Genomic DNA, 26,623 nt, shown 5'->3' on the forward strand with positions numbered 1-26,623 from the left:
GCTTCTTAGGCTAACGGGACGCAGACGGGATGGGGGAGAGGGGAATGCTAAGCTCAGGATAGCCCCTCCAGCCCACAGAACCCACAGATCAATGCATCCACCTGGCATTCAGTGAAGAAACGCTTTTACTAAATCTGCTTCTTTGTAAACTGGAACCAAAAAAAACAAACAAAAAAAAAAACTGGAAGAAAATGGAGCCCAGTGGGTAGATGTGTTTTTAGTTTGTCTTGGTTGTGAGGAGCATTTTTCGTCTGAGAAAACGAAGAGGACGGGAAAGTGAGGGGATCTGGGGGGGTGGGGGGTGCATAGCAGGCTGCATTTTTTGACGGGGGCTTAAAATAGTCCCTCTTGAGTTGTGTTTTTGTGTTTGTTTTACATTTGGGGCTTTTGAACCTAATGGACTAAATGCACCGATAAGTTTCCCGGAGGAAGAGAAAGAAGACAAACAAAAGAACACAAAAGAAACTGAAAGAAAACTGATTAAAGGTGGGAGGAAAAAAGCAAATGAAAATGTTGGAGATCTGCCTGAAATTGGTGGGCTGTAAATCTAAGAAAGGCCTCTCGTCGTCCTCCAGCTGCTACTTGGAAGGTAAGGATCGGGTGGCGCCGGTGGAAAAGTTGGGGTGGGGTGCGGGGGGGGCGGCTGAAACGGGGGGCAGAGGAAAGGGGCTACGCGCAGGCCGCGAGCACCCTGTTTTCCTGGTGCATCCTGGGGAGGCGCGGGGAAGCCACGCAGGCAGGCAGGCAGGCAGACATGAGGAGCGCCTGGAATGGAAAGATTTAGCCGCTCCAGCGCAAAGCCTCTGCTCTCCCACATGCCCAGGCCCCAAGGGGTGGGGGGTGGGGAGGAGGATCGGGAGGCCAGACACACAGCCTTGCGGCAGAAGAAGAAGAAGAAGGGGGGGGATATGGGATGATCTCAGTCCTGCACCTTCATGTGCTTTCTCTACCGTTCTGTGACTTTTCAACTTCAGTAGAGCTCCTCCTAACCTTTTCGGTTCACTAAGTGTCTTTTGTTTCACAGAAGATGTGTTTCTTTTGTATCTGTTGATTTCTGAACGTCTGTAGGCGGAGGGAGAGGAGGGGTGAGGAATTTTGAAACCCAGATCACGTAATAGGTGTCACATGTTTGTATTTATCTCCAGTTGTCTGTGCTGATAAACACGGCACAGGATGGCACAGCAAGTTTGTTTCTAAAAGAATGACAGTTGTGTTCCATTAGATTATGATCATTATCATCATTGCCGAATATACGTATATTCATATCTTTCTATATACAGTTATACACTCAGTGAGCACTATATTAGGTAGACCTGTACACCAGCTTGTTAATGGAAATATTTACTCAGCCAATCATGTGGCAGCAACTAAATGCATGAAACCATGCAGATGTGGGCAAGAAGTTCAGCTGTTTTTCAGACCAAATGTCAGAATGGGCTAGAAATATGAGTTAAGTGACTTTGACTGTGGAATGATTGTTGGTGCCAGACAGGGTGGTTTGAGTATCTCAGTAACTGCTGATCTCCTGGGATTTTCACAAACTCTCTCTAGAGTTTGCAGAGAATGGTGTGAAAAACAAAAAAACATCTAGTGAGCAGCAGTTATGCTGGTAAAAAACACATTGTTAATGAGAGAGTTCAGAGGAAAAGGACCAGATTGGCTGACAGGAAGGTGACAGTAACATAAATAACCACACATTACAACAGTGATATGCAGAAGACCATCACTGAACATGCAACGCGTCAAACCTGGATAGGCTACAGAAGCAGAAGACCAATAAGTCAAAAAAAGAAGTCTAATAAATACCTAATAAAAGTGCTCAGTGAGTATATGTAGCTGCATCTGTTTCTGGTTGTCATGCCTAAATTAAAGTCTGACATTTTACCTAAATCTTTTGATAAGCACAGGAATGACAGACAAAAACTGTTTGTGTCCCTATATGAAATGCTTTACTGTGATCTAATCTATGGCTGAACCATTGTTGGTCTCCATAGCCAAATACAGTATCTCATTTAGCCAGGGTAACTGGTGCAAACAAAAATCTATATATACACTAGCCCTCCAGAACCAGAATTGCCCACCCCTGCTATAGAGGTAGCTGTGCAGCATCTTGGGTGAGGAAAGGGCAGATTCCCCTGATACCCCCCTCATACATTACATTACATTACATTACAAGTCATTTGGCTGACGCTTTTATCCTAAGTGACTTACAGTTGATTAGACTAAGCAGGAGCAATGCAGGTTTAAGGGCCTTGGTCAAGGTCAAGGGCAGATCATATTGTGGCTACACTGGGGATTGAGCCACCGACCTTCCGTGTCCCAGTCATGTACCTTAACCACTATGCTACAGGCCGCCCAAAGCTTTTAGTTGGAAGAAGACACTGTAGCCATTACAAGTCTTGAACTCTTGACAGCTTGATCAAGTGATTTAGTGTGAAGAGAGAAGAGGTGAGGACCATGCACCGCACCCTATGAGACAATAGTGAAGTGGGGGCAGATGGAAGAGGCAAATCTCCTCTTGGCCTCCTTGTAGAAGCAGTCAGCAAGATATACGGCAAGCCATGCTACATGGTGGAATCTGAGAAAAGGCCAGTAGTTGACAAGTTGAGCAGGGTGAGGACAGTGCCAAGTGACTTTTTGAGTGCTCTTGTTGAGTGAAGAGCCTTTGAGACTGTGAGGCATGCAATCTCGGTGAAGTGGGAAGATTTTAAACCTGTTTGGTTGGCGTCGAGATTACTCAAGTTATTCTGTAGGAGATGGAGAGACAGTTGATTGCAGGTCAGTAATTGTGTAGGCATCCAGGCCTCTTAAGAGAAGCAGGGACTGTGCTGGTTGAAAGAAAAGAGAGGAGATGGAAGGAATGTCCTCAGAAAGGGAGTGAAGGAGGGAGGATGGATTAGGGTTATGAAAGCAGTTTGTCGAGCAGTAGGATGAAGCTTAAAAAAGTATTTGTTTTCCAGACTGAGTTTTATGGCTTTATTGAAATAATCAGACAATGTGTTTTCCCTTTAATAGGAAGAATATGCAAAAAAATGCGATGACCGCAGGCATTTGTCCTGGGAATCATTAGGGGATCATATTAAATCTAACAGCATATCAGATGCTCTTGGGTTGATGGCGTGCAACAAGTTCAGTTTGATTGGGCTTAGTACATAAAACATTATCAGTGCTGCTGCAATTAAGAGTTTAATGTCCCATTTTTCCAAAAACTTGGTTGTCTTTTTAAATTAACCATGGTCACATGACAGCATGCAGATGGCTTTGTTGTTGACATCAGGCACACAGGTGTTGTCTAACTCATACTTAAGAGTCAAGACTGATATCTTGCCAATTTTTCCAGACTTGGAGGAGTCAGACCGCCTGCAGTCGTGTGCCCTTTGACTAGCAATCTCTAGTGGAGATGGTAGCAAGCAGCGCCGTTGTGATCTCAACGCCCCATTTTATGAAGGGCCCATTTTGCCTGAGGGCCGTATGTTGGTCTGAAGTTTCAGACGTTTTGCCTCTGAATCTGCTAAAGGTGGTGCCTCTTCATGTTATTAATGTCATGGTTTTATGGGTTGGTGTTCAGCATCTGCAATAGGGAGCTTTGTCTGTTAAAAGGATGAGGGCAGTAAATCGTTCACCAGTAATTCCCTCTGTTCTTTGGGCTCTTTGACTGCACGGTGAAGTACTCCATGCCTGTTTTTTTTTTTTTTTAAACGAAAGGGAGAAGGGAACACATATCATCAGAGAATCTTCTGCTATTTTCCACAGGTCTTGTGTGTGTAGAAATTAGAGACAAATTGAGGATTTTTAAAGATCCTTTGTTATTCAGTTGGAGGCTGATCTTAAATAATCGGCCAGTGATCTCATGGAGCAACGTTCGAATACTCCAGTAGCACTCTCGCCTCCTGCTTGTGAGCGGAGTGACACTGAATGCTGAGATGAGGGTCATCAGCAATGAACATTCCAGTGTGTAAACAGCTCATTTGGAACATGAAACACGTAAGCAAAGAAGATTACCCCGGAAACGGGCCTCTGCTAGACAATTATATAACTCCAGAGGTCAACAAAGCTCTTCAGTGTCTGTTGGAGCAGACAAGAAGCACATGGCCTATGGCGAAGATGGACAGAAACCATACAATGAGCTGAACTTGTTATTTGCACAATCCGCCATTTTCCTATTATCAGTGGAGGGAAAATGGCCACTATATAACTAAAATATTCCATTATTTGTTCGTTTATTTGTGAGAAAAGTGCACAGGAAGCACTTCAGGTAGTCCAAAAACAATTATATTTGCTTCGAGGTCAAGATTTGATTATTTGCTGCTATATATGCATAATGTTATCAGGCATTTTATATGGAGTTAAAATGAAGATTCTCAGCTTTTATAAAAGGGTATTTCTATGTCACTATATAGAAATTACAGCACTTATCCATTGTCTCCCAATCTCAGAGTGCCATAATATTTGGGGTAAATGGCTTTACAGGTGGTTTTGACTAGTCAGGTGTGTTCCATTGCTTCCTTAGTGCATGTATAAGAGTGCTTTCTTTATGAAAAATCCAGCGTGGATTATAGGCTTTTAAATACCTTTGGAGCTGTTATTGGTGGTTGTCAACAGGAAGCCCAGAGCTTTGCCAAAGAAAGTCAAGTAGCTATTATGTAGGTTGAGGAAAAAAAGAAAATCAGAGATACAGGCTTACCAAAAGCAACTCTTTACAGTATCATTAGGAAGTAAGGGAGCACTGGTGAGCTCAGTAATCACACAGGGCCTGGTAGGAAGGCAATTAATGACCAGTCACAGTCTGTCCCGTTGCTGCATGGATATCTGCTCATTTGCAAGACCACAGACGGGCACAGTTACTCTTCAGAGTGCATTCAGCCAGCTACCATTTCAATTTCAGTCTGCAGTCTACCAGCTCAGCTGTACAGACTTTGTGGCGGGGCATTGTACTCTGTGTGCAGCTGGTGCAGGCAGACTGCGGGCGCCTGACCGACTAGAGAACTTCAAAAGCTTGATGAGGTGAGGTAACCCTTACAAACCCAGTCCTCCCTCCCTCGGCAGTACTGTGCTGCAGCACCGCACCAATGGTTAATGTTTAAACTGTACCATACACAGTAATTCTTGTGTGCGTCTGCATGCAGTTTCAGTCGCACTCACTGCCAGGTGCATTCATCAGATGTATACCTAGTGTGTTCTTCTGTCACTGCAGGAATATACACTCACGGAGCACTTTGTTAGGATTTTTTAAAACTTTATTACACCAACTTGCAATGGTCTAATCAGCCAATTGTGTGGCAGCAGTGAAATGCATATAATCATGTAGATACGGGTCAGGAGCTTCAGCCATCAGAATGGGGAAAAAATGTGATCTCAGTGACTTTGACCGTGGAATGTTGGTGGCAGACTGGGTGGTTTGAATATCTCAGAAACTGCTGATCTCCTGGGATTTTCACACGCACTAGTCTCTAGAGTTTGCAAAGAATGGTGAAATTTTTTTTAAATAAATCCAGTCAGCAGCAGTTCTGCAGACAGAAATGCCTAGTTAATGAGAGACTGGGCAGACTGGTCAAAGCTGACAGGAGGGTGACATTGACGCAAATAACCACACATTAAATGACATTGCAACAGTGGTATGCAGAAGAACATCTCTGAACACACAACGCATCATAATTTTAAGTGGATAGGCTACAGCAGAGTAGAAGTCTAAGTAAATCTAAGTCTAATAAATATCTAATAGAGTGCTCAGTGAGTGTAGGTATATGTGCACTTAAATAATATTCTTTAGACCAAAGGTATTTGCTCCCTCTCTCAGTATCCCCTGCTCTCTGTTACGTCATTGTGGTCATTGTGGCTTCTCATCCATAATTACAATTTCTAGGTGGACAAAACCAGCTGAACAGATGCCTTGGTTGCATATACAGTAGTGTGCAAAAATGTTGGGCTCCCCTGGTCAAAAATCCTTTTACAATTAATATCTAAATGAACCTGACCAGAAGCGAACCTGACCTCTAAATGGTATAATGTTAAACATGACACATTCAAATTTTAAAGCAAGATTACTTTTTATGTGAATTTTTTTACAACTCCAAGATAATAAAAAAATGAAAAAGGCCCTGTGCAAAAGTTTGGGAACCCTATCAGGTAGTATTTTGTAATTCCTCCTCGGGCAACTATAACAGCTCGTAAATGCTCCTGTAGCCAGCTAACAGTCTTGCAATTCTCGCTTTTGGAATTTTTCCCCATTCTTCCTGGCAGAAAACTTTTAGCTATGAAATATTCTTCGGCCTCCTTGCATGTATAGCACGTTTGAGATCTCTCCACTGATTTTCAATAATATTAAAGTCTGGGTTCTGTGTTGGCCATTCCAAAACCTTCATCTGTCTTTTCTTGAGGTACTTCATGGTTCATTTTGAGGTATGCCTCGGATCATTGTCTTGCTGGAATACTCAAACTCTCTTCAACTTCAATGTCTGGACTGACTTTTGAACACTAGCCTCAAGAATTTATTGATATTTCTCAATATTTATCAATATTTCTTGTAACCCCCAGCTGCTACACAACCACAAAGCATAATGGATCCACCTCCATGCTTCACAGTTGGCAAGGTGTTCTTCTCAACAAAGACTTCACCATTTTTTCTCCAAACATACCTGTGGTGGTGGCCAAAAAGCTACATTTTGGTTTTGTCAGTCCATAGCGCATTGTTTGTTTTGCATACTTCAGTTGCTTTGCTTCAGTGTTTTTGCAGCCTGCATGGGGCATGGAGTTACTTCAGAATAAAAAGTTCAGCCCTGGAATTATACTCTGAGTCACTGAAGCCCTAACGAGTAAATCACCTGGGCCTTAGTAATCATCTTTTTTAAAAGTAACAAAGAATAATCCAAATGGGTTCCCAAATTTTTGGACACGGCCCTTTTCCTTTTTTTTATAATTTATAAACAGTAAATCTTGCTTTAAAATTTGCAGAGAGGTCTCATGTTTAACTCTGTACCATTTAGAGTTCAGGTTGGTTCCCTACCAATCACATACAGATTAATTGTAACAGACAAATCAAACCAGGGGTGCCCAAATTTCTGCATCCCTCAGTACGTAATACACATTCAGGAGCTTTCTTCAATGCAAATGTTGGGATTTTGCTTAAAGGGGCAGTTCAGACAAAAAATTAATTTAATAACTTACCCAGTGGATACGATATAGCACTATCAGACTTCATCAGAGATTTGATGTGTTTTCTGAATGCAGTTCACCTTGATACAACTCTATCAACACATATTTTTGTGGGGCTCAATGTGCCAAATTTTACATGAAAAAAACTTGACCGTAACATTTATCTTTGATATTAAAATGCCAGTTACTCACAAACATCCACAGAACATCGAAAACAACTTCTACTACGAAAGTATGGCCACTCTGTGCAGTATATCTGAGCAAAGTCTTGTGCAGGCAGACTAGTATGACACTTGAGCAAATATATATAGCAACTCGTTAGCAACTTACTTTATTAAAGCACATAACAGCTTTGAAATTCATGGTTCAGATAGTAACAGGTAGTTTACATCATAGAACACAACCAAAATTACACCCATTAATATCTCAACCAGGAATTACAATGCTGTTATGTGCTTTAATAAAGGAGCCTAAGTTGTTATACAACCTGCTGTGTTACTACAGAGGGACAGCTCCAGCTGAAGCATGATTTTGTCATTTCTTTCTAACAGGAAAAATGTGACATTCACAAAACCAGAATTGGGAAAACACCCATTGTGAAGCTTATATGCGGGATACACTTTCTATAAAGACATTTTTCTCTAACAGCTGGAGTACCTTCAACAAAGTCAAGATGCATCAATGTCATAAAAAGGGTTATTTGTACATTCTGTCACATTTTACCCCTTTCTCTCTTCTATTCCCTCGAAATCTTTCCCCTACTGTTCTTTGACACTTTCGATTCATTAATGTCACCTGTCTCATTTTATTTACAGAGGTTTTTCAGAGGCCTGGTTTCGAGGCCCAGAGCTTGACAGAGGCAGCACGCTGGAACTCCAAAGAGAACCTACTGACTGGTGCCGGCGAGAATGACCCCAACGTGTTTGTGGCGTTGTACGATTTTGTGGCCAGTGGAGACAACACACTCAGCATTACTAAAGGTGAAAAGACCATCAGTCTCTGTGGCTATTCAAGGCCAGGGTTCCCCAACCTGGGGCTACTCTGAGTTACTCTTTTGTTTGCAGGCCTTTGTTCTCGGTGACTAGGTTTGTTTGAGCTGTTAATTTGATTCTGGTCTGTATCCGACTTCTCGTTTCATATTCATGTCCATGAGGTTTTGTACTTGTGCCGCTTCAAACAAACATTACTTTAAAAAAATAACTCACAGCGAGGACAAAATAATGCAATGTTAAGAATTCAGTTCAATAGCCCCAAAGGCGGAATAAAGTGGACACTGGAAGCACACCATGTTTTTACCACAACTCATCTCTGCTGTTCCAGTGCATTGCAGGACAACCACTCTGTCACGGTACTGTGAAAACGTCTTAGACACATGTAAAAAAAAAAATGCAATAAAGCGAAGATGCTTTCAAAATAATGAAAAGTTTCTAAATATTAAAAAACGAAATCAGATCAATATTTGTTGTGACTACCCATCGTCTGTCCTGCAGTTTTATAAGAAATTTGGCTGGTTGGCTGTTCTAAATGTATTTGGAGATGGTATGATATGACATTTATTCCATTGTGATATATTCCGCCCAAAAAATTTTCATAAAGAGTAAAAAGTGTGACAATATGCCCTGCTCTCTCCACCTAAAGTATTTTATTAAATTAAATACTACAATTTACCTGTAACATTAGATTTTTGGAAAATGAATGTTTAGAAATCTCAAATTAGCTTTTTTCTACTGACACACTAATGCAGAGAAACAAAATCGCACAGTACTGTATTTCAAGTGTTTTCAATGAGATTTTCAATTTCAAATTAAACTTTCAATGAAGAATTTACCTTAATACATCTACCATTTTGCTCAACATAAATCCTGGATTTACTGTCCTGCGTCTATAGCTATAAAAAGTGAGATATGCAATGCAAGAGTTTCAGCCCTTTAGAACAACGCGGGTTGTTCAGCAAACAAACACTATATTGTGATGTCATCTTCCCCCCCCCCCCAGGAGAGAAGCTAAGAGTCTTGGGCTACAACCACAATGGCGAGTGGTGCGAGGCACGGACCAGGAATGGCCAAGGCTGGGTGCCCAGCAACTACATCACCCCCGTCAACAGCCTGGAGAAGCACAGCTGGTACCACGGGCCCGTGTCGCGCAACGCGGCCGAGTACCTGCTCAGCAGCGGCATCAACGGCAGCTTCCTGGTGCGGGAGAGCGAGAGCAGCCCGGGCCAGAGGTCCATCTCGCTGCGCTACGAGGGCCGCGTGTACCACTACCGCATCAACACTGCCTCCGATGGCAAGGTCAGTACTGCATCCACCACTACCGCATCAACACGGCGTCTGACGCCAAGGTCAGTACTGCATCCACCACTACCGCATCAACACGGCGTCTGACGCCAAGGTCAGTACTGCATCCACCACTACCGCATCAACACTGCCTCCGATGGCAAGGTCAGTACTGCGTCCACCAGTACCGCATCAACACTGCCTCCGATGGCAAGGTCAGTACTGCGTCCACCAGTACCGCATCAACACTGCCTCCGATGGCAAGGTCAGTACTGCGTCTACCACTACCGCATCAACACTGCCTCCGATGGCAAGGTCAGTACTGCGTCTACCACTACCGCATCAACACTGCCTCCGATGGCAAGGTCAGTACTGCGTCTACCACTACCGCATCAACACTGCCTCCGATGGCAAGGTCAGTACTGCGTTTACCACTACCGCATCAACACTGCCTCCGATGGCAAGGTCAGTACTGCGTCCACCACTACCGCATCAACACTGCGTCTGTACTGCATCTACCACTACCGCATCAACACTGTGTCAGTACTGCGTCCACCATTACCGCATCAACACTGTGTCAGTACTGCGTCTACCACTACCACGTCAACACTGCGTCTGTACTGCGTCTACCACTACCACATCAACACTGCGTCAGTACTGCGTCTACCACTACCACATCAACACTGCGTCAGTACTGCGTCTACCACTACCACATCAACACTGCGTCAGTACTGCGTCTACCACTACCACATCAACACTGCGTCTGACGGCAAGGTCAGTACTGCGTCTACCACTACCGCATCGACACTGTGTCAGTACTGCGTCTACCACTACCGCATCGACACTGTGTCAGTACTGTCTACCACTACCGCATCAACACTGTGTCAGTACTGCGTCTAGACTACTTACCCAGAAATGCATTTGATGGCAAGACAAATGGTTTGCCTAGCAGTAACACACCAACAGTGTGCTTACCACCTCCACACCAACAGTGTGCTTACCACTACCACACAAACACTGTACCTACTACTACCACACAAACACTGCACCACAATTGTGTCTACCCCTACCACAGCACTGTATCCCAGTTTTCAGAGCTGCAGAGTAAAGAGGATAGCATGCTTGCCTGCGATCCCCTGAGTTGATGGCGCAACCAGACATTCCATAGTTTAAGCACACAGTAATTCCAGGTCTTCTGGGATTTCACAGTTTATTAAACTGCAGGCGGCCTGAGACCAGACAGACACCAGTCTCAGCTGAGGGGGCCTTCAGTCTGCCGGGTCACTGTGGAGGCCCTCACGAGGACATGATGGGATACCAGTGGGGAATCTCATCAAGAGAACAAATAATAGTTTTAGATTCAAAAACTTTTCTGTGCTCAACTGATCTTGCCTGGTGCAATTGAGTCAACAGGCCCATAAGGCGGGATTTTTTGTATTTCATAGGTTCCAATACACCAGACAAGCTCAGTGACGAGTAGAAAAGTATTTGAATCCAAAACAATGACGTATTTGACACAGTTCTGAATAAAATCAGACCATAGCATGGGTAGGGCTCCTCATGGTCCCAATGCAGTGCAGGTTGCTCCTGGTCTATTAATCATCAGTTCCTTCTAGAGCTGTAAGTTACCGTGTGTCCTCATGGCGGATCACATTCTACGGCACCGGGTGACGAGCACAGATCCGATGGCGCCTCCACCCCCCCACTCCAAAAACTGATGTCTGCTTTTCTATCATCACCCGTCTCTTTCCTGACCTCCCGTTCAAACCTGGGGAAAGGAAATATAACAACTGGAGCATCCAAATTGGACATCTTGGCCTGAATACACACTACTTTCAACTCTCCTATACCACCCCCACCCCCCCCCCCCTCCAACGACCATGTAATGTTTCCATATACCCCCCTCCCCCAACCCCCAAAATCTCAATCACCCAACCCCCACCACACCATCCAGCCTCCATGCCGACAGAATGATTAAATGTTCCATTATTTGGAATATTTGAGATTCCTATGTTATTGCATAGGCTGTGGTGGTCTCTTTCTCTCTCTCTCTGGAGAGACCCGGAGAGGGAGAGAGACTGGATGATCCCACATCTGAGGAATGTGCACACCATTGCAAGGGCCTTGAGTACATTTTGAGAATGTGACCAGCTGTGAATTTCAAAAGTCATCACCGAGTCGTCCCTGTGCATGCCACGAAGATTATTCCTTTGCCAATCTGCACAGACATAATGTATGACTAATTGCAGAACTAGAAACTAAATATGAGGTGCTGTTCAGTGAAAAACAAAGGAATTATGCTGTGATGAGTCTGGAGGAAGTGAACTATGGCTGCCCTAAGGACAATGGCAGAGTAAAACAATATCCTGCTGGCAAATTAAGCAGTAGGTCCACTTTAGTGGTAGGAAAAGGTGAGCATTGGCGAGTATTGCCGTTCTCGTCATTGTGTTGTGCTATGTTATGTTATGGCACATTGCATGACGATGGATTTTGCTCACATTTTGCATCTCGCAACTTTTCCTTAAGACAACTGATCAAAGATTAGGATAGATGGACTGGGGTGAAACAGTTGTCGAAAAAGCACAAGATTGACACAGTATTGACAGTCAGCTAGTGTGATTTAATGGTGGCAGTAGTCACTACATCCAAAAAGTGGATCATCAAAAATGATATGTACGTTTTAAGAAGCATGTGGTAAACCATTATCCAAGCATATGAGCAAGGTATACAGAACATGTGAGCGGTGAGCTTGCAGGGGAAGGCTATTCTCTAATCATTAGACTGCCTCCCAAGCCATGAAAAACTGCTATTGTCCTACTGAGTACCATTCAATGCACACCGTCTCTTGCAAAATCTCAAAGTTTATTGCTGCTGACGTTTCGGCCCAAGACCTTCATCTGGGATACAGCTTTAAAAAAAATATTTCCGAGCTTTAACATGGAAAGGCCAACCACTACTTGTCAGTTTTGACAAATTCTGTCAATGTGGAGGGAAGTGTGTGTTGTCATGGGACGGGTTTCACAGGCAAATAAAGATAAAAACCTGTTTCTGCCATATTAAAAATGTGTTTACACATCAGCATTAGTCCATGAACTAAGAGATAGTAAATCAACTGACAATATTTGCATTTAACAGCTGCCCCTGTTTTGCTGTAAACATTCTATTTGCATTAAAATGTTTAAACACTAGAGCAGGTTCCTCATTTTACATCAATATCCCCCACCTCCATAAGAAAAAAAAGTTTTACGAGTGGACATTTTAATTTATTGGTGCATTGTTTAATGTACTACAGTGTGTGCAACATGACACGTGTCAACAAACATTGCTGCAATTAACTAAATGGAATGATTGTTTGACACATGGCTCTATTGAACCCTTGAGAGTGGAGGCTTGAGACATGGGAAATAATAACCCCCGATTTTCTCCAGGCCCTAACCATTACACGTGGCCATTCAGTTATGGTGCTCTTTCAGCCCTTTATCTTTCCATCTTTTTCCTCTCTTTTTATTCGCGTCACCCTAGGTCTGCTGCCCTGTTTCGTTTTTCAGTTTCCATCAGTAAACAGTTTACTGTAAAAAGCATCCTACTGTAAACTGCAGTCGGAATGTAGTGCGATCGGTTTGTACAACGCGGCTAGGGCAAAGCCTCTCATTAGGATTGCGCACCTGTCAAAGAGTAGGTTACCTGCTGAAAATAAAGATTCCTAGGATTCCTGCTCACTGTCTACGAGGTGCACATTCACTCATTGCCACAGGGAGCACATCAAACGTCTGGCCGTCTGGCTCAGAGCCTGAGTCTTTGTGATGTCAAGAGCCGCACTTTGAATCAAGTAAAGGCACTTATCAGGCACTTGGAGCAGCTTGCATTTTTTTTACTTTCAAAGGTATCAGCAGTTACCTGTTACTGCGTAATGTGTGTGTGTGTGTGTGTGTGTGTGCCTTTCCCGTTTGAATGCATTTTTCCTCACGATGACCACAGCACACAGCATTCCAAAACAAGGGCGTCACCTAAAAATGTATTCCTGTCTGTCTGTCTGTCTGTCCGTCCACCCAAACCCCCTTCCCCACAGCTGTACGTTTCCTCTGACAGTCGCTTCAGCACGTTAGCCGAGCTGGTGCACCACCATTCAACAGTGTCGGACGGCCTTATCACCACTCTGCACTACCCAGCGCCCAAGCGCAACAAACCGACCGTCTACGGTGTCTCGCCCAGCTATGACAAGTGGGAGATGGAGCGTACCGACATCACCATGAAGCACAAGCTGGGTGGTGGCCAATATGGCGAGGTCTACGAAGGCATGTGGAAGAAATACAACCTCACCGTGGCTGTCAAAACCCTAAAGGTGCGTGTGGAGATACGGCAGTTTTGGGAAGCTGGGCGTAGAAGCTCTGAAAGTTTGTAATTATTTGTTACGTTCCACCTCAATAGTCCATTTACTGAAATTGTTTCATCAAGGCCAGGATTTGTCATTTTAGATTTGTCTTCTTCCTCTTTCACTTTCAAATAAATGTAACTAATACTGTTCATGAAGAAAAACAATAACACTTAACCTAGCGTGCCGCAGTGATGACGTCTTTTTGTTGGCCAACCTGCACATTTTTTCCGTCATGGGTTGCCTCGGCAGACTTCCAATGCTTTCCCGTTGGGATATTGACTTCTGCCAAAAAAATGTCTGTGGTTAATGTAAGATAAAGGGAGTTTCATGTTTTGTCATATGGAAGCATATCCGCCCCCAAAGTTAAAATGAAAAAGCAAATCGGCAATTGCAATCTGTTTTCATTCCATGTACCAAAAAACATGTCATAATTCAAATGAGTAAGCCCGCTTTGTGCGTCATTGGGTACAGAAGAAGTTACAAATTCCAGATATCATGGGTAAAGTGAGTACATTCAGGCATTTTGAGGTTTGGGCAACGCTACCGAAATAAGTCGTACAGAGAGCTCTGTCCCCACCTACTGTTGCTTAACACTTCCTGCAGTCTCAGGCTAATTGTTGAAGTCCTGCGGCATGCTTCTATCTATTTAGCAGTCGTGTTATGTGCAGCTTCTGGTGGTAGCTACTGTGCTACCTGTGTGAGTTCAGCTGCCTGATAGCGCCGTGTCTTCATTCGCCCCGGCAGGAGGACACAATGGAGCTGGAGGAGTTTCTGAAGGAGGCGGCCGTCATGAAGGAGATAAAGCACCCAAACCTGGTGCAGCTGCTGGGTAAGCGTCGCTCTCACCTGCACACGCTCCAGTTCTGACAAGTTTCACAGGCTCCGGTACTGACTGCGTCTGTTACTCCGCCAAAGGCTCCTGTACTAAACGTTTTAATGACTCCTGCAAAGGCTCCATTACTGACAGTTTCACTGATTTTTGACAGCCTCCAGGGCTGTCAGTGTCTGTGAATCAGTGCAGGGAATCGCAGATATTGCTATACAGCGTAGCACTGTCCTCTACCCTGGTGTAGTATGGAGGCTGCTGTCTGTGTCTGTCTGGTTATTTTCATTCTATCCACCCATAATTTTGACGGTGGGCTCTCCTCAGGAATATGTTTGATTGAACATTTTTCACTCTTTCACTGGAAGGTTTTCACACCTGACATAGGTAACAGGTGCTAGGAGAAAATGAAAATTCAAAAAGAGATTGAACTCCTGTACACTAGAGTAACACTATTAGTTTTTTTTTTGCAAGACACAGCGTGCAGGGGTTCAATTCTGATTTACCCTCCCTCCTCCCCTTGTACACCCTATATATTTTTTTTAAATCAGTCCTCCCACCTGATTTACCCCTCCCCCTTCTGATATCGCTCTTGTGCACCATATGTAAAATAATAATAATAATAATTACACTTACGACGACTTGCTTTTTAGTTAGAACAGCTGTTCATGTATGTTTTCATATTTATGGATGTTTTTAACTTGTTGAAGAACCTATGCACTTGTAAATCGCTTTGGATTAGACAAAAAAATGACAAAAACGTAAACGTTACATTCTCTTTTTATTCTTTCCCTTCACCGGATGACATAATAAGCATAGGTATTATTGTATTATACAGATATTATATTTTCCCTTTGCTCTCCATTCCCAGGTGTGTGCACTAGGGAGCCTCCTTTCTACATCATCACAGAGTTCATGACTCACGGGAACCTGCTGGACTACCTGCGGGAGTGTAACCGTGAGGAGGTTAACGCCGTGGTGCTGCTCTACATGGCTACACAGATCTCTTCTGCCATGGAGTACCTGGAGAGAAAGAACTTCATACACAGGTGAGCCCACCTGCGCACACCTGTCTAACCCAGGCTAGCCTGCACGCATCTGTGTGTGGTTGAGTCATACGTACAAGTAATTGGTGCTATTGAAACAAAGGCACAACAGATCTATTCTGAGGTTGTTATGGAGGCAGATTAATTGAAATTATCTTATTGACAATTAATCTGGTATGACTGTTGGCAAATGGCTAGCTATTATCTCTGTAGTTCACAGTGATTTTAGTCTCTCTTAAAGGGGCAGTTCACCCAAAAATGTACTGTTACCAGTTCCCCTAGAATACTATCTATCCTTTCAGATTGTTTTGTTGAAATTTCACGGTTTTCTAGATTTACAACAGACCAGAATAGGACAGTTTTTGTGGCACTCAAAGTGGCAAAAAAGTACATTAGAAAAACTCAACAGCAACATTCCTTTCCAGTGTTTTGGGGTGCAGTGTCAGCATTGTTAAAAACAGCAGCACACCGCGTGAGTGGAAACACAGCTCTGTTTCATTTTTGGGTGAACTGGCCCTTTAATGTGACAACTTGTTTAGCCTAGCGCTTTTTGTGGAAGAGTCTGCCTTACAGTGAAGTCTCACCTGTGTCATGTGTCTAACTCTACCTCAATGACACCCCTGCCCCCCACAGAGACTTGGCAGCCCGGAACTGCCTGGTAGGGGAGAACCACCTTGTGAAGGTGGCAGACTTCGGGCTGAGCCGGCTAATGACAGGAGACACCTACACCGCCCACGCCGGTGCCAAGTTCCCAATCAAGTGGACCGCCCCCGAGAGCCTGGCCTATAACAAGTTCTCCATCAAATCTGACGTGTGGGGTGAGTCGGGCAGCGATTGACTGAGTAAAACAGCGTGAAATGAGGGATTTAGTGTGACCAGACATTCTTACATGCAGGGTTTGCTCTAGCGGCTCTACTTTGCTAATTATTATCCATGACGGGTATTGAGGACTGAATGGGAACCTCTGATCAACATTATCTACTGTAACGGGTGGTGCCATCATTATCAGCACTAGAACTGCAATTGAAATTACCCCTGCCCCCCCCCCCCCTCCCCTCTCTTACAACCTGTAGCCTTTGGAGTCCTATTGTGGGAGATAGCCACCTATGGGATGTCTCCGTACCCAGGCATCGACTTATCACAGGTGTACGACCTCCTGGAGAAGGAGTACCGCATGGACCGTCCGGAGGGCTGCCCGGAGGAGGTGTACGAGCTGATGAGGGCATGTGAGTTCCTCCGCCCTGTGTGTGTGTGCCCTCGCCGTGTCACCTCAACACTGTCTGCACACTGCCTCCCCTCTGTGTGTGCCCTCGGCGTGTCACCTCAACACTGTCTGCACACTGCCTCCCCTCTGTGTGTGTGTGCCCTCGCCCTGTCACCTCAACACTGTCTGCACACTGCCTCCCCTCTGTGTGTGTGTGCCCTCGGCGTGTCACCTCAACACTGTCTGCACACTGCACTAATAATACACGCTTTCCACTGCGTTTCGCCTAGCTTACAATTTACATGCGAAATGGCATTCCCAGGGTAGTGTAACCAGCAGGTGGCATCTAATCAGAATGCCCAATCCCTACGCCCATTTTTGTCTCTCTCTCTTTGTCCTCCAGCAGTTATTGACACCATGAATCCTAAGCTGAGGAATCCTGTTTTGTTGTTTCCTCTTCTTTTCAGTTTCATATTGATAAATATTGATTTCACATTCTTTTTGTTTGCATTTGTTTCGTCTCACTGGGCTGCAGACAAAAGGTCCATTGTATGGGGATGTTAAGCTTAGTGAGCAGCCTCCATGCTGTGATCTTGGGCTGGGTGTACTTAAAAGGAGACTTTTCTTCAACACAGGCTGGAAATGGACTCCCGCAGAGCGACCGTCCTTTGCTGAAATCCACCAAGCTTTTGAAACCATGTTCCAAGAATCCAGCATCTCAGATGGTGAGTCTCTCTCTCTCTCTCTCTTACATTAATCTTTCCTCTTTCTTATCCTTTCCCCACATTTTCTCAATTACAATTGTTTATACTGTAGCTATTATTATTATTATTATTATTATTACAACCTGCAGAAGTGGAGAAGGAGCTGGAGAGGAGGGGCATTGAGCTGGATTTGACCTCCATGCTGCTGGTCCCCCAGTTACCCACCAAAACCAGGACACTGCGCAGGAATGGAGACAGCAGGGATGGTGATGGTCCAGGTAAGTCATGCATGACATCACAGTGATGTTCCTCCTCTCAGCCGCGGGCTCCCTGTGATTCACAGTTCATATCACTGAGCCTTTATGTGTCGCATCTGCAAGCTTCAGTACATGCTCGTGAGTATAAAGTGAGTATAAAGGTTTAACACAAGAAGAAAAAAATTGTTTTGTTAGAAATTGTGTTTCTATTTTTTTTTTTTTTAATGTATTTATTAATGTATTTTACTTGGTGTTATCTGTGCGCCATTTAAGGGGCTGAATATAGCTCTTGACACACAGTGGATGACTTGGTTGACGGGTCACTAGGATGAGGGAGGGGCATAAGCTTTTTTACAGAGAAATAATGGCATAACAGTTCATATTCTCTAGATTCTATAGTTATGTCATGACACCGATGATTAGTATTTTTTACTGCTATTTATAGCTACCTAGCTCTCTCTATCTCTCTCACTAGCTAACTAGCTATATCTATAGGCTATCTCTCTATATATACAGTATCTCACTAGTCAGCTAGCTAGCAATCTCTCTATCTATTTCTCTCAATTGCTTGCTTATAAAACACTTCACATATGCAAACAAAGCATTCTCGATTTGAATAGATCATTAGCAATAGCCAACAATGATTACCTTGGTAAAGCAAGCTATGTATTTGCCATTGGGAAATAGGATCAAATCAGTTGGAAAAATAGGAAGTGCAGAACTGGAGTGGATGTTGAAGCAGGCGAAAAGCCGACTTAGTTGCCCAGTTGCCGATGTTGCTGGCCGTCACTCAGCTTGATAGAAAGTTTTAACGGACTTCCGGCAACTGGTCAACCAAGTTGCTCACTGTGTAGATTATCCTTCCTTGTAAAACAGTTATGATTTGTTAGTTTGTTAAGTTTGTCAGACTGTAGTAGGATGATAGGACGCCCACATGATTGCGTCTGCTTTGCATGGTTCTCAGACGTGGGGGAGCCAGAGGGAGCCACGTCCCCCTCGATGCTCAGGAGAGAGAGGCCGTTCCCGGACGGCGGCCTGAACGAGGATGGTCGTCCACTGCTTCGGGATCGGGACCGCTCCAGAACGGGCCTCTTCAACCTCATCAAGAAGAGAAAGAAGCCTGCCCCGACCCCGCCCAAACGCAGCAGCTCCTTCCGAGAGACAGACCCGCGCGGGGAACGCAAGGGACCGGCGGAGGGCTGTGGGTCGGGGGACCTCAAGGATGACCTCGGCTCTGAGACCGTCAAGTCACCAGGCAGCAATAACAATGCCACAGGGTCCAACGGAACATCCACCTACCCCGGACCCCCAGGGGCCCTCTCTCTGCACACCAGAAAAAAGGCTGCGCCTGCAGCATCTGGTACTGGAGGACGGGTGGCCCTCACCTCGTTGGGAGTGGAGGACAACCCCAAACACTTCCTCTCCTCATCACCCACCACCATTGTGACCGTCGGGTCCCAGCGCACTGACTGGAAGTCAATGACGTTGCCACGCGACTTGGTCCCAAGCCACTTAGACCCTGGGGTCTCTGGGGGCAGGCATGAGAAACCCACCATTCTCCGCAAAAGGACCAATGAGCAGCGACCGGAGTGCCCTGCCTCGGGGACCCTCACCCTGCCAGTGCGACCACCCAAAAAAATTGAGGATGTAGTGGACGAGTCTAGCCCCAACCCCAGCTCCAACCCCATAAATCCAACGCCCAAACCAGGTCATCATCCACAGGCTGAGTTGCTCAAATCGAGCGTGGTCCTGGGACTGGGGGCAGCCAAGGACAGCCGTATCCGTAGGTCCAAGCATGCCCTTGAGCACCTGGTGCCCAGGGACAAGGGGAAAGTCCATGGCCAGAAACCGACTCTGCCTCCACCTTCCACAGCCAAATCAAGAAAGACCTTCCGGAACCCCGGCCATGACCTTCCTCTGGAAGCCAAGTCCAAAACCCTCCCCATTACCTCTGACCTTCATTTAGCTGGCGCGGGCTCTACCGAATGTCCTAAGAGCCCTCAACCTTCAGAGGGGTCTAAGAGACCAAATTCCAAGCCACATACGTCAAGGAGCTCACCGGCTGGCCAGACCATTGGGCAGTCCCTGCCAGGGTCACAGTCTGGACAAGGTGGCGATCAGCCCCCCACCACAGCCTTCGCGCCCTTAATGACCACCCGCAGGTCCCTGCGGAAGACCTGGCAGCCCCCGGAGAGGCACAGCAGCTCCGCCGTCACGCGGGAGATGGTGCTGGAGGGTGCCGAGCAACTTCGAGCCGCTGTCGACAGGAATTCGGGCCAGACGGGCAGCTACACTGCAGTGTTGGAGGCCGGCAAGGACCTGTCCAAGTTTTGCGCTGGCTATGTGGAGTCCATCCGGCAGATGAGAAACAAGTTTGCCTTCCGGGATGCCGTCAGCAAACTGGACAGCAGCTTGCGCGAGCTGCAAACCTGCCCCACAGCCAGCGGGGGCAGCGCTGCACAGCAAGACTTCACCAAGCTGCTGTCCTCTGTCAAAGAGATCAGCGATATTGTGCAGAGGTAGCACAGGGACGCACAAGGCCTGCTCCTTGATTGACAGAGGGGATGCCGGTAAAGGCAGGAATCTCTGCCAGATCACGAGAGCAGGAGAGGTGTACATTGAGAAAAGTGTGAACTGCCAGACCTCTTCCCAGCAGAAGTACTGGGCACAATATTCCAGGAACTTTTTTGGATTGTCTGCTCATTTTTTAATTTTATTTTATTTTACTTCAAACTTCAATGAAAAATGCAACTAGCATATATTTAGGGTGGGGGGTGTGAAGGCAAGGGCCCAATTTTGCATCACTTGAATTGTGTTTTATTATAGATTTACTGGTCCATTTTGTTTTGTCACTTTAGTGTTATTGGATCAAATTTGTATCAATGTTTTCTAACAGGTATTCAAAACAAAGTAGCTTAATTAATCGTCGGAGAGATCACTGTGCCAATAACACAAACCTCACATGCTGACTGCTCTTGTTTGGGGAATACCAGTTGGCCCTTACACTATGATAATGCTATTTTGATGATGGTGTGTGCGGTCATGAGAAAAATGTGTTGCCAGTCCTTGTCATTTTTTGATTGACATGTTCATCATTATCTAACTGCGACACATGAAACTATTCTCAAACTTCCCAAGACATGGACTCATAGTCCACAGGCCATGATTCATTTCCATTTAACAAAAACATTACAAAACAGTCTTATTACTAGGGTTCAGCAGTATCCAGATCTTTATGCCATTGCACCATCATTAAAAACAAAATATAAATATATAGACTTCCCCTCCTTATCTAACCACTGGGTGGCACTGATTACAACGGCACATGTAGCGTTTGTAATTTTGACCAAAGCTATATCGAAATTGAAAGCTGCAATCTAAAACGATAAGATTGCATGAACAAACTCATGATACAGGTCTTCACCCAAAATCATATTGCAAATGAAATTTGTCTGGCATATTAAGATGGAGAATGTAGTTCTACCAAGGATTCATAATTAACTTGCATTGGCAGAGTCAATGTTATTGTAAACATATGAAAAAAAGGTTCACTCTTGGAGTGGTGCTACTTTAAATAAATAGCTTGATGATACAGTTGGGTGACCTTTATGGAATACCATGTTGCACAGTGTGGTTACTTGAACTTCAGTGATCTTTGTCCGTAAGACAATCAACTTTGGGTTTTATACAAATTCTTTGGATAAGCTTTTTTATTTCTACATGATAGCTTTATGGTATCCCACCCACAAAATGTTGCCTTACATTCCCTTCCCCTCATTGGCTAACTGAAAAACATTTGTACTCGATTCACTGCATTTAAGGAACGCGTATTAATGCACATGCTCTAAAAATGGTGCTATAATGGTTTGAATGGTATTGAAATGACACAGTGGGTATTTTTACATTATATGGTATTACTGGATATCGACCCAACCCTAATTGTCACCAGCAGCAAGCATATTAATGATGCCCTGTTTAACTCATTATAGTTACAGTTTGTTTGCTGCAGGTACATTATGGGATGCCTGTTATCTTTAGGAAGTCTCTGTGCTTAAGGAACATTTGGTATATTTACAGAGAGAAAACATATGGCTACCACAGCCTGTCTGTCTCAGAATACGATCATTCAAAAGGTTAGGTTTGGATGACAATGAAACCATGGTTTAAAGACAAAGGATTTCTTTAGGGTTAATGTAATGGTGCTAATGCTAGCAGAGGTCTTCCCTTTGGAAATTATACCCCGGACTGTTGTGATGTGCTAATAAGTGAAGTATACACATAAAGGCAGTCCAATTAAGATCAACTGCATGCAAAGTATGTAATTATTCCAAAAGCAGTTGTAGTGGGCTACATGTATGCATGATTGCTTTAGAAGCCATTAACACTGTGAAAATTAAGCCTGTAATCTGAATGATGAAGACTGAACTGTGTCGGACTACAGGAATAAAAAGATACTTACATTAGGAGCACCACTTTCAGCAGGGAGATTGGAGAAGAACCGGGAGACTGCATCATCAAACCATGATGTTTGGACAGAAACATGTAAATGTATTTTTTTATTTTTCCTATTCATAATGTACAGTACTTCGAAAATATTTGAGTATTGGATAGCCTTACTAGCTGAATTCTTGACCGAAAAACCATAAGATATGAATTACATATAGGAAAATATGCAATACAGTATTTGCAAAATCAACTGAAATGCCACTTTGTTGTGTGTTTTGCTTTTTTGTTGCTTTTTTCTTTTCAGCATTGCCATGTGATTGCTGTGATTTTTACTGTATTTGGCCACTTTGCTTCTAGTCCTCTTTGAGTTGGATTTTTCCCCTTCTCAAACTTTTTAGAAACAAATACTTTTTAGATATGTATTTAATGCACTCCCCCATGGATATATTTCCCTTATGGTGCAATTCTTGTTTGATGCAAATACAAAGCTATTATGTTACTTGAACCAAATCGGTACATGTTTTTATTTGTTTAGATTTGGTTGTTTGATTTTCATTCCCTTATCTATGTACATTTTAAAGCACTGTTGTTTTTGCAGATACTTTGTCTAGTCATTCGCAGACTGTCATGAAATAAAATTGTTATTGGTAACCATTTTCAGTTGCACAGCATTTATACTTTTTTTTTAAAGAAAGCGTGTAATGATTTGTTTATTTAAAATGGAGTCCTTACATAGCAAATATTGAATTTAAGCCACAACTTGTTAAAGTAAGCAGGCTCATGTGTCTGCAGTTTGTATTTGTAGACATCAATGAATATCCTCTAATCAAGTTCAGCTGGGACACAGAGATGTGGCCAATGCAGCAATATTTCATTATACAAATATTTATTTATGGACAACTGATGTCTATCCACCCTGCAGTCTCAAAGAAATGCCTATTAATTATGTTCTTAATAAGATTCATTAAAATTTAAGGTTCACTAAAGGCAAAACAATTTATCACATAGGCAGATGTATATACTTCAGGAACAATACAGCTGTAGCAGACGATATGATTTTTATTGGCTTCACGTGAACAAATATAAATCACCCTTACCCCCAAATTTAGGTGAACAAAATCAAATTCAGAATGCTGCAATATTATCTCCATAACAAGGAACACAATCCATGGTTTATCATCATTTTTCAACATCATGGACATTCGATTTTCTTCCAAATCTGAAGTTGAATCCCCCTTTACTCCTGTAGTCACTGAGTTCTTCAGCCAGATCCTCCAAATTGCCAGACCTTTTGTGAGTATTAATGCCAGCTGGTGACCGGCCAACACAGTCGCTGACTGACTTCAAGAACCCGTATTTTCCCTCAACTGTGCCAAACGCACGTCTAGCACTGTCTTTACCGCTGTCTTGCATCCAGGATGCAAGGAGTGCATCCATTATAGATTTGGTGCAGTCTGATTTCTTCTTGAGAAAAACTCCCCGAGCATTCAGCCAAACTGTGGACCGTGGCTCCTGGGTCTGTGGGGAGTCTCTTGCAGGCCGTTTCAGGTCCGTTTGCTCCAGGATGGCAGTTTTCATGCTGCCCACATCCAGAAGGAGAATAATATACAGAGGAAATGAAGCTTTCATCTGTGTGGGCAAGATGAAAATTCAGCACTCCGAACAAACTATCATCCAACAGTGTTTTCCTATAGCTACAGCAGTGGGTCTAGTGCTCTGTGTGTGTGCTGAATAAATGTAATTATGTTTACAGGTTTATGTCTGACAATGAATGACAATCCAATAATTCACAATAGTGAAATAACACTATGGCAAACCAGAATTAATAGTGACATTAAAACGTCTTGTTACTTACGTTATTCTTTTATCCTTGGTGAAATGTGCATGCCAGATGTGTTCAGTCTATGAAGTAGCCTACCCATTTTGCAAGAATGTTTATAGTGTGGTTATATAGTGAGGAATTGTAACTGAGAGTTGAATATGTCAAAGCTTGTTAAAATTGTAAAACATACTTCCAGCATAGATCCTTTCACACAGGAACAGCTGGGCCTAGCAATACAGCTTGTTAACTTATTCATTAAAGCTCTTGGCACAGTTGTCATGTCTTCTCGATTCAAGATATCAGAATTAATATGTCTTTGGTCCAATTAATTAATTGGAATTTGCATTGCAGATAGTCCTAATGTGGAAATGCTTTTATGGAATAGTCAACTGCCCTATAATTCGTTTCCAGGGATGAACATTGCATTGTGTGTGGTTTCGACAACTAGATTTTAAAAACGTCATGAAAGTATATGTGTTGATTTCTCACTTTACCTGTGTGTCCTCTTGCTATCATAAATTATTTGTAAGAATAATCCAGACATTTAAGTTGACTTTATAACTATGTGAGGAAAAAATAAAGACAATTTGTACAGGCAAAATGCCAAATGAATTCCAGCACACTACAGAAATGACATTAAATGTTTCTGTTTGTAATGTACAGAATACACATTAATTCCTGCAGGCATTCATATCTGTTGCATTCCAAATTACCACAAACAGAACTGGAAATGTTACTGCAACAATAAGGCGACAACAGCAGCAGCTAGCCATATTTTAAACCCATTTTCATTTTCGGTTTATGAATTAATTGTTTTTATTTCAGAAAAAGTGTAGCTATCTGTCACTTTCCTAGCCATATACACACCTCATCCCAAGCAAGTGATCTTAACCCTCTTCCCAATTGATAATACAGGTAAGATTGTCATATTAGGTGTTATAAAATGGCTGCTTTTAAAAAAATATGTGCATTTCAGTTCCACCAAACAAAAATGTAAATTGCCCCATTGCTTCAGACAGCATTTATTTTTAATATTAGTGTAATTACATATCATTTTTAGATGAATGCCATTGAGAGGGGTGATATCTGCTATGATGTAAAGTCCTGGTTACCTACTGTATTTCAAACAGAGGGCTAAAGGTACAGTTTAGCCAAAAATGTCAACAAAATTTTTCCAACTCTGACAAGAGGAAATATATGAAATAAAATAATCCCCCATATAGAGAGACATTGTGACATTTTTGACAGTGGTGTGATTTTGGCAGTGTTCAAAATGCACAATTCGAAGCAAATGCGCTGCAGTGTCTTCTCTGTCAATAAGAACCACTTCGGTTTTTGTATCGAAAAGATACTTGCTGTCTTCTCCTGGTACCTAATGCAGGACCTGTGATGCCATTCAGGTGATTGTGTGATGTGACATCATGTATGTGTCACAAGGCAAACACTGTGCCTTATCTTTTGCACTGTTGGATGATATTTGCTGTGTATTAACATAACATCAATTTTAGTGTATACCTTTACCTGTTGCATCTATAATAAATCGAAATGTTTATACTTATCTCTGGCATTCTGTATTTGTGTTGGTGTGGCCTGGGATCACGACCCTGCTACAGAAAATACATATATATACAGGATAAATAGTGATTTAAAGCCCTGACATAGTATGCAGACCCCATGTTTCCAGCAGAGTTGCAAAGAATGTGCAGAACAATTGATTCCCTTCAAATAGCAAGGTATACACTTTTTGGAAGTCTGATAAATGCACCCCAAACAAATAATAAAAACAAAACCACCCCCTATGTAAATGGTTGGCATTTATATTGCACCTTTATCCAAAGCGCTGTACAATTGATGCTTCTCATTCACCCATTCATACACACCGACGGCGATTGGCAGCCATGCAAGGCACCAACCAGCTCGTCAGGAGCATTGGGGGGTTTGGTGTCTTGCTCAGGGACACTTCGACACAGCCTGGGCGGGGGATCGAACCGGCAACCCTCCGACTGCCAGATGACTGCTCTTACCGCCTGAGCCATGTCGCCCCCTATGTACTCTAATGCAGTTCTAGAAAATGTGCAAGCAAATCAACAACAATAATTACTTTTACTGTACTGGCATTTAGCCAAAACTCTTATCCAGAGCAATATTATTTGGTAAAAAGGTCACTTCTTACAGGCAGAAAAGAGCATGATCAGCCACTTTGAAGCCCTCAGTCTTCAGCTCAGCAAGCAAATCATATTTCTGGTGCCATGTCGGCAGTACCAGTCAGCAGAAATCAAACAAAAATCATAACGTATAGCGCCGTTTGCAATTCACTTCAGAACCAATAATGACCTCTCAGTGTTATTTCATTTTGAATGAGCCTGCACATTTCCCAAAAAGGCCCCTGTTTATTGACTGATTTCCCAATGTCGACAGAGTGTTGTGACAGAAACCTGATCTGCTTCTGTGCAAATTGAACTTTGTTTCTGACTGACCGTGATTTACGGGAAATGCATACTGTGATTTCCCCAGATTT

General features: G+C 43.5%; 1 protein-coding gene across 1 annotated transcript; it reads left to right on the forward strand.

Annotated features, from left to right (window-relative positions):
- The first annotated feature begins 315 nt into the window (after window positions 1–315).
- On the forward strand, window positions 316–22,943 carry LOC133140505 (tyrosine-protein kinase ABL1-like). Its single transcript, XM_061260507.1, has 11 exons — window positions 316–589; window positions 7,968–8,132; window positions 9,148–9,443; window positions 13,498–13,770; window positions 14,548–14,632; window positions 15,498–15,675; window positions 16,306–16,490; window positions 16,746–16,898; window positions 17,512–17,601; window positions 17,730–17,858; window positions 18,802–22,943. Exons 1-11 carry the CDS (start codon window positions 505–507, stop codon window positions 20,358–20,360), a joined length of 3,198 nt encoding a protein of 1,065 aa, XP_061116491.1. The 5' UTR covers window positions 316–504; the 3' UTR covers window positions 20,361–22,943.
- The last annotated feature ends 3,680 nt before the right edge of the window (window positions 22,944–26,623 follow it).

Source organism: Conger conger, chromosome 11 (genome assembly GCF_963514075.1).
Source record: "Conger conger chromosome 11, fConCon1.1, whole genome shotgun sequence".
In the NCBI taxonomy this organism is placed as follows: Eukaryota; Metazoa; Chordata; class Actinopteri; order Anguilliformes; family Congridae; genus Conger; species Conger conger.

Coding starts and splice junctions, on each gene's coding strand:
- LOC133140505 (XM_061260507.1), top strand. CDS start 505: ATGAAAATGTTGGAGATCTGCCTGAAATTGGTGGGCTGTAAATCTAAG. Junction 8,133..9,147: donor CACACTCAGCATTACTAAAG/GTGAAAAGACCA, acceptor CCCCCCCCCCAG/GAGAGAAGCTAAGAGTCTTG. Junction 17,859..18,801: donor CAGGGATGGTGATGGTCCAG/GTAAGTCATGCA, acceptor CATGGTTCTCAG/ACGTGGGGGAGCCAGAGGGA.